General features: G+C 47.1%; 1 protein-coding gene across 1 annotated transcript in view; it reads left to right on the plus strand.

Annotated features, from left to right (window-relative positions):
- PCDH15 (protocadherin related 15) overlaps positions 1 to 8,028 on the plus strand; it is a 217,673-nt gene that overhangs the window by 68,620 nt on the left and 141,025 nt on the right. The window contains exons 11-12 of the mRNA XM_029962595.1: positions 4,177 to 4,370; positions 4,593 to 4,644. Of these exons, the coding sequence (XP_029818455.1) occupies positions 4,177 to 4,370; positions 4,593 to 4,644 (246 nt within the window). The remainder of the gene's footprint in view (positions 1 to 4,176; positions 4,371 to 4,592; positions 4,645 to 8,028) is intronic.

Consider the following 8,028-nt stretch of genomic DNA (forward strand, 5'->3'; position numbering starts at 1 on the left):
TTGTCCAAACCCTCCTGGAGCTCTGGCAGCCTTGGGGCTGTGCCCACTGCCCTGGGGAGCCTGGTCAGTGCCAACCACCCTGTGGGGGAAGAACCTTTTCCCAAAAAGAAATCTTCATAAAAGCCACCTCCAACCCCCACTTAATGTTTTATTTATGTGGTTATTTGCAACCCTTTGCCCATCACGTTATTAATTTCCATCTCCAAAGTAAACATGATTAGCAGGAAAAGGAAACAAAGCTGGGTTGTGTTTGCATTGCTCAGTGAACATCCCTGCAGACTTGGGTAAAAATATGGGGTAAAGACCTGAGAACATAATGAAAAAGTATTTTGACCTGCTCTGTGTTTGGTTGGCTCAAGTTCAGGGATATCTCCATCACACTCCTGAATTATTTCCATCACAATCCTGGAATATCTCCATCACATTTAATCTGTTGGCAAAGGCTTCTGGAAAGGTTGGGCCTCACTTTGTCTGTCCAGGGCAAGGTCACTGAAAGTGTTGCTGTGAGAAGCTGACAAGTCAAACACCAAAGCCCAATTTCCTCCAACTATAAAGTGAGTCTGACCAGAGCTTATATTGTGACCAAGAATGTCTTTGGGAGCTTAAGGTCATCCTTCTAAACCTCCTTTTTCTCCCATGAAAATCAGTTCTTGCAGCAGCAGAACATGCACCCATTTTGCAAAACTTTCAGTACATTAAATATTAATGCAATGGAGCCTATACTGCTGCATGCAAAGCTTTTTAGGAAAGTAAAATAAACCTTCTTTTGCTCTTCTTCCTGTATATTTTAGCACATGTTTCTCAAATCTTGTTAACTATGAAGCTCTATCAGTCTGGGACAGCTGGAGATGGAATTTCTAAAATCATATATTATGGCAGCTGTTGAACTTTAATTCTATTTAATTCCAGTTTTGATTCCCGTTTTTGCCCCCAAAATGTTATTCAAATCACTTATCTTTCCAAGCATTCAGCATTTGTAGGCTTAATTAACCTTCTAAATATATGGGCTTGTGTAGTCAATTAATTTTCCTTTTTCATACTGTCACAGTAAAAAGTGGCCTGGTTCCAAATCCTGTCATTAAATACTTAGGGCCTTGTGTTTTGCATAAAGCCTTTATTTACCTTTTTGTGTGTGTGTGTTACTTTTGAAGTTCAGCAGAGAAGGTTTATTGCAGCTCCTTTTTTATCTGTGTCACTGAGGTGGATTCCTGCTCCCTGTGAGGTTAATGAACACGTCCAGTTGTGTGGAGAGAAACTGCAGAAGGAGTGATTAAAGTGCAGCCTTCATCCTTTTCAGAATTTCAAAAGGAAATACAGAATGAGGTAGATAAAAACCCTCACACGTGGATATAAATATGGTTTTGAAACCTTTTAAGGGGAGATGAAATCCGTTTCATGATTTTTTGGGGCATCTCAAGGGTTTATCCCATGCTCAAAATACAGTGTCAAAAAATACTGTAGGAATTGAGATTTGCTTTTTAAGTGCAACCAGTTTAGGAAAATTAAATAGTTCTGTGTTGGAAATTTGCTTTGGATCACTGTGCTGGGTGTGAAAGAAGCAGAACACTGATTGCTCCAGGAGAAAAGTGACATAATCAATGTGCTTTTTAGTTGGTGAATACTGTGCACAACCTATTCCATGTTCAAAATGATTGGTCCTGCCTAAAGTAGCTCAGTTCCCAACAGCAGGAATAGCTGGTACTCCTAACAAAGAAGGTAAATTTTTGTTAATATATTTAAATTTTAGCATTTCAGTCAATACATTCTGTTTAAGATTTTGTGTGCTTAGATCTTGGTTTGAACAGGTTTTTGACTTTCTACATGAAATTTCATATTTCACTGAGCCTGTAAAGAATCAGAAATATCTTATAAAGCAGTTAGATCCCTGAGTTTTTCCCTGGAAGTGTTCAAGGCCAAGCTGGATGGGGCTCTAACCAACCTTCTTGTGGAAGGTGTTCCTGCCTAATGCAGGGGCAGTTGGAACTACAGGATCTTTAATGTCCCTTCCAAACCATTCTGGGATTCTATGATTCAGTGACTCACATACTCCCCTTGGTGATTAAGGTTGTATGAAAATGTGATTAACTCAGATATCACAGCTTTGGCTTCTTGTTTTAGGGACAAGGTTTGGTTTCTGCTCTTCCAGTTCTTCAGCCATCCTTGGGCAGAGGTGGTTTGGCAGCTGTAGGGGATGGTTTGACAGCTGTAGGTGGTGGTTTCACAGTTGTAGGGGATGGTTTGGCAAATCTAGGTGGTGCTTTGGCAGATGTAGGAGGTGCTTTGGCAGTTGTAGGTGACATTTTGGCAGCTGTAGGAGGTGGTTTGGCAAATGTAGGTGGGGGTTTGGCAGATGTAGGTGATGGTTTCACAGTTGTAGGAGGTGTTTCATAGCTGTAGGTGGTGGTTTGGCAGCTGGAGGTGGTGGTTTGGCAGATGTAGGTGATGTTTTGGCAGCTGGAGGTGGTGGTTTGGCAGATGTAGGTGATGTTTTGGCAGTTGTAGGTGATGTTTTGGCAGTTGTAGGTGGTGCTCTGGGCATCCCTGACCCGCTGAAGTTCAAGTGTGATGCAGCATTGGCTGATAGATTGTTTTAGATCGTAGCACAGCAGAGATGTCACTGAGCTCCTCTACCTGTCTGCAGTGCTGTCACCTCTGAGGGTGTCACAGGGGGAAAAGAGGTTGCCCAGCAGGCAGAAGTTTATCCTGCTGGATGTTCAATTATTGCTCATGTGGCTTTATGTCCTCCCACGTGCTGTTTGAGGGGACATGTAGTTGTACCAAATGAAAAGCCAGTTGAGGAAGCAGTGTGTGTTTTGTATCTGCAAAACAACCCCTAAGGGAAGAAGAACAACTAGGCCAGGCTGGGTGGGGCTCTGAGCAACCTGAGCTTGTGGAAGGTGCCCCTGCCCCATGGCAAGGGCTTGGAATGAAATGGGCTTTAAGGTCCCTTCCAACCCAAACCATTCTGGGATTCTATTTTGTGATTCTTCTTGTCACTGAAAGCAAAAAATGTYCCYKRRSYTTWAWTTYYKGSYKKKKKKKKKKKTTKKTTTTAACATTGCAAGCTACAGAAGTGGGATAAACCCACTGCCTTTCCCAAGGGCAAGATAAGAACCCCCTCATTTCATTATGTTCACCAGTAGAATTTGGGGGCCTTTGGGTTTTTCTCATGCTCAGAATCAAAACTGTGCAATGGTAAGGGAGAAACACTGCAGGTGGGAGTAACCACCGAGCCAGCAGAGATGGTGCAGAGTCACCAGAGTGCAGAGGGATGTGCCCAGTTGTGTTTGTCTCACCCTGAGGTCACCCCCAAGCACAGCCTGTCGGGGGGGTGGTGTCACCCTGCCCTGTGAAATGGGCCTTGCACGTCTGGGATGTGTTTCCTACGGCTTCAAGTTGCACCAGGGGACGTTTAGTTTGAATATTAGGACAAATTTCTTCGTGGAAGGGGTGGTCAAGCATTGGAACAGGCTGCCCAGGGCAGTGGTGGAGGTCCCCATCCCTGGAGGGATTTAGTAGGTGTGTGGATGTGGCACCTGGGGATATGGGTTAGTGGTGGCCTTGGCAGTGCTGGGGAATGGTCAGACTTGATGATCTCAGAGGGCTTTTCCAGCCTAATGGTTCTGTGATTCTCCGTGTGTATCCATATGGGAACAACTGCCATTTCCCTCCCCTTGGCTCTTTAGAGTATGTGCATATTAATACAAACTTTGTTCTCCAGTTCTGCACAACAAGGGCTTGGAATGCCAGACCTGGGAGTGAAACCTCCTGGCAGTACCAAGGCTGTCCCTTTGAATGGTGTAGGGAGAGATGGGAACTTCCAGTAAACAAATATGATCCTGGTGTTACTTTTGCTACATAATAAGTGTCTTCTTCCTCCTTTATAGGAAGTGTTAGAAATTCCAATCCACAGAGAGGAAACTTGGTCTTAATTAGGTTTCTTAATTTGTACCTTAAAATAAATGGCTTGCAGTCTGCAGTAAGCAGTTTTTCTCTGCTTCATGATGTTTTTACACCTATTACCCTCCATTTAAACTGTATCTTTGTTGGACAGTGATTAGAAATTCCTTCCTGTGTTCCAGCTGTTGGAGTTTCCCCTCTGCCTCCTCTCCCCCTCCCAGTTGCCTCCCCACGGCCTGTGAAGGCCCAACACTGACACTGTGGTTTTAATTCCAGCTCACAGCTGTAGATGCGGACGAGGGACCCAATGGCCAGATAGTGTATGAAATTTTGGCTGGGGATCAGGGAGACTTCAGCATCCATGAGCGAACAGGCCTTGTCACCATCGCTCCAGGAGTGGTGCTGGCAGTGGGGCGATCCTACGCTCTCACTGTCAAAGCCTCTGACAGTGCTCCTCCTGCACAGAGAAGGTAATGCAGCTTTCCTGAACTCCTTATTGCAGCAGTGCTCAGTGTGGCACCCTCCTGTCTGTCCCTCCACCCTGCAATACAATCCTGTGTCTTCTGTGTGGTGGAAGGAAAAGTATCGTGTTAGAACTCTTTGCCTTTTTGTTCCTTAATTCTCTTTGCTTTGTTTCCTTCCCTTCCCCCTTTTCATGATTTCATTTGCTTGTAATAGCCTGGTTTTTTAAGAGTTCCCAACTGTGCTGTCACTGTGCATGTCCATTCGCTGGGAGAAGCTGAGGTGAGGGGATGTCAGGAAGAAAGCAAGTGGGAAGGGAGATGCTGTTTGCTCAGAACGCAGAAAGGATCAGAAATACCCTGGCTGCTGAGCTGGAGACCTTCTCTCTGGGTGTAGCACGTGCAGGGTCAGCCAGACTTGGCATGAGGGGGCCATCCTGACCAGCTGTGCCCCCACTGAGACCTGAATTCCCACCAGCACACGGGAGTCTCCGCTCTGGCACCCGGAGCACCTCCTCTTCCTCCAGCTGATAAAGAAGAGCAGGCTGCAAATTTAGGATGGTTAGGATAGGACCCTCTCATGCCCACACAGGGAGTGGAAGACACGATCTTTAAGGTCCCTTCCAACCCAAACCATTCTGTGATTCTCTAAGTTTAAGAAAGTAAAGGTATTGAGTCCTGCTGACCTGGATCTTTGGAGTTTGTGTTCTAAAATTGGCATTTGTGCCCAAATGTCATTTCAGGAAGGTGTGGGGGTGAAAAAAAATGCCTCTGGGTCTGGGTCTGGTATCGATAGTGTGACAACCTCCCTGTTCCAAAGAGGATGACAGAAAGGAACAGCAGGTTCCACCTTTTAAACCTCCCACAGCCGTGAAGTGCAAACCTTTTCCTCACATGGGGAATGCGAGAGGGAAAGTTAATACAGGTAATGAGTGGGCAGGGACACCTCCCACTAGCCCAGGTTGCTCCAAGCCCCGTCCAACCTGGCCTTAGACACTTCCAGGGATCCAGGGGCAGCCACAGCTTCTCTGGACAACCTGTGCCAGGGCCTCCCCACCCTCCCAGGGAACAATTCCTTCCCAATATCCCATCTATCCCTGCCCTCTGGCAGTGGGAAGCCATTCCCCCTTGTGCTGGCACTAAATGCCCTTCTGTTGTGGTGAACAAAAACCATTTTTGCTTTTAGAACTTGATTGAAAATAACTCATCCTGGTCCTTATTTAGCTGTAGCAGAATCAGGAAGAACACGATACAGAACAATATATTTTATTAACTATTCGGCAGTGGAAAGGGGATAAACACACTAAAACCCCAGCTCTTTGGATGTGTCTTCCATACACAGGCAGCAGCTATCCCATGAAAACAGGCAGCCAGTGCTCAAGGGATGTTTTATCTGCTGATTCATGGTGACTGTTGATCATCTGCTGATGGTGGTTTTCTTTACTCCATCAGTAGAAGTGTGGAACATCAATTCAGGTAGATCAGGGAGATGTGAGGGGATAGTTTAAAACAGACAAGAAGACAGGAGGTAATATATAAGGAGGTAATTAGGGAATGTTCAACTCCTGCTGTAATTATCCATCTTCCATGCTGCCTGTGGGAAGCTCGGGGTTGCCCCAGACTAGCTGGCAACCAGGATTTTTGGGCACAGCTGGAGGATTTCTAGGATTCCATGGCATGGGGAGTGGTGGAGCAATGACCATTAAAGGCTTGTTAAGAGTCAGCTTGTACCTAATGTTAACGTGGAGGTGGTGGGTTGGCCTTGGCCAGCTGCTGGACACCTTCTCAGCCATCTCACTATCCCTCCTCAGCAGGATGGGGGAGAAAATAAGGTGGGAAAGCTCTTGGATTGAGATCAGGACAAGCAGGTCACCAATTACTGCCACAGGCAAGACAGACTCAGCAAGAATTGATTTGACTGGTCTAGTGGAAGGTCCAACCCCCACGGCAGGGGGCTGGAACTCCATGAAGGTCCCTTCCAACCCAGACCAGTGTAGGGTTCTATGATTCTGTGAACTTATTGCCAGTTACAATGGGGTTTGTTGGTAAGAAATAAAGACAGCTCTCTCCCACCCTTTTTCCCCAGGCTCAACTCCAGTCCTTCACCCCAAACTGCTCTGCCTCTGAGTGTCATGGGGGTGGGGAACAGGGGTTACAGGGGTTACAGGCAGTCCACAGTCCACATTCCATCCTCCCCACACCTTTCTCTTTCCCACCAAGGTCTCCCCATGGGCTGCAGGTGCTCTGGCACCTGGAGCACCTCCTCTTCCTCCTGCTCCTCTCTCTCCCTTCCTCCTCCTCAGTGCTCACAGGGCTGGATGTGCTCCAAGCTGGAGCTGAGCTGTGAGAGGTGGGACACACCAGGCTGGGTTTAATCCCTTCCTTGAGGGTTCTGTGTGTGGATGTGCCCCAGGGGACAGAGTTCCTGCAGCCCTTCCCTGTGGGTGGCATTGGTCCTTCTGGACAGGGGACACTGGAGGTTTGTTAGGGTGGAACATGGCCAGAGTGCTGTGGGACAGTCCCCAGCACATCTGTGCCAGTGTTGCAGTGCTCTGCCCAGCTCCCACAGTGACCCAGAGTCACAGAACCTGCTGGGAAAGGGCAGTGGGGAACATCCAGAACAGAGTGGGGACTGTGCTCGGGCAGAATTTTGTAACTTTGTAATTTTAAAGTATTGATCAGTGGTGTGTTGTTCTGGTATTAAATGAGCTCCATCAGATCACACAGCAGCTGTTTCAACTCTAACATAGCTGGTCATTTCAGGTAGGACCCTCTAAAACTGCTCTGGAGTTTGCTGGCCCTGCAAGAAGCGGCTCATTGGGTTCATGATTTTCTTTTTAATACCTTTCCCCAGTCCCCTTCAAAAAAATTGGGACAAACACCTTTGGTTTCTTTCCTGAAGCCCTAAAACATGAGATTTCCCAACTTTGTCAAAGGGCTGCTGTAGGGAAAACCTGCACCTGCAGCACAGCACTCGCTCTCCTGGGGGTTTTGTCCTGGGGTGGGAGTGCTGTTCTAACATCCAGGAGAGAAGGCAGGTGGGATAATGGAGCAAAGAGGCAAGAGAAAAGGGCCTTTAAGCCAGATTTTAAATCACTTTCAACTTCAGGGGGACTTCTGGCTCCTTTTCTCAGACTGGAGCAGTTGAGTAGCAAGTGGGTTCACAGGGTGGTCTGTGGAGGGTCTGCAGTGTCAGTGTCCCACAGAGCCTTCAGCATTCCCCCTGGAATGCTGTTTGCAGCATATTCAGGGCAGTTGAGGGCTTTGCCAGGTTTCCACAATGGGATTTGTTGTTTCATGTATTGCCACTGCTCTGGACTGGGCTGGGGTTTCTTGGTGGTACCCATAGTATTGCTGTGTCCTGCCAGAGAGCTGTGTCCGTGGCTTCTCCCAGCATTATCCTCTCTATCCCTCTCTTCCAAGAAAGGTAGCAAATGGACTGACAGCAGGGAAGCTCCAGGGGTGGATGCTGTGTGTGGCAGGAGCAGTTACCAGCTCAGAATTTGGAATGTCTTATAGGGGACACAGGATCACCAGGGCATTGTGAGCTGTGTTTGTGTGTGGAGTGTGCACTGGTGTCTTGCTGCTCTGTTTTTGAAAGAACACCACTTCGGGCTACTTTGAGGGAAATTATTTAGCTTTTCTTCTTTTAATGGCTTTTCTTTTG

This window comes from Manacus vitellinus, unplaced genomic scaffold, assembly GCF_001715985.3.
Source record: "Manacus vitellinus isolate BGI_N305 unplaced genomic scaffold, ASM171598v3 scaffold_48_pilon, whole genome shotgun sequence".
NCBI classification, from domain to species: domain Eukaryota; kingdom Metazoa; phylum Chordata; class Aves; order Passeriformes; family Pipridae; genus Manacus; species Manacus vitellinus.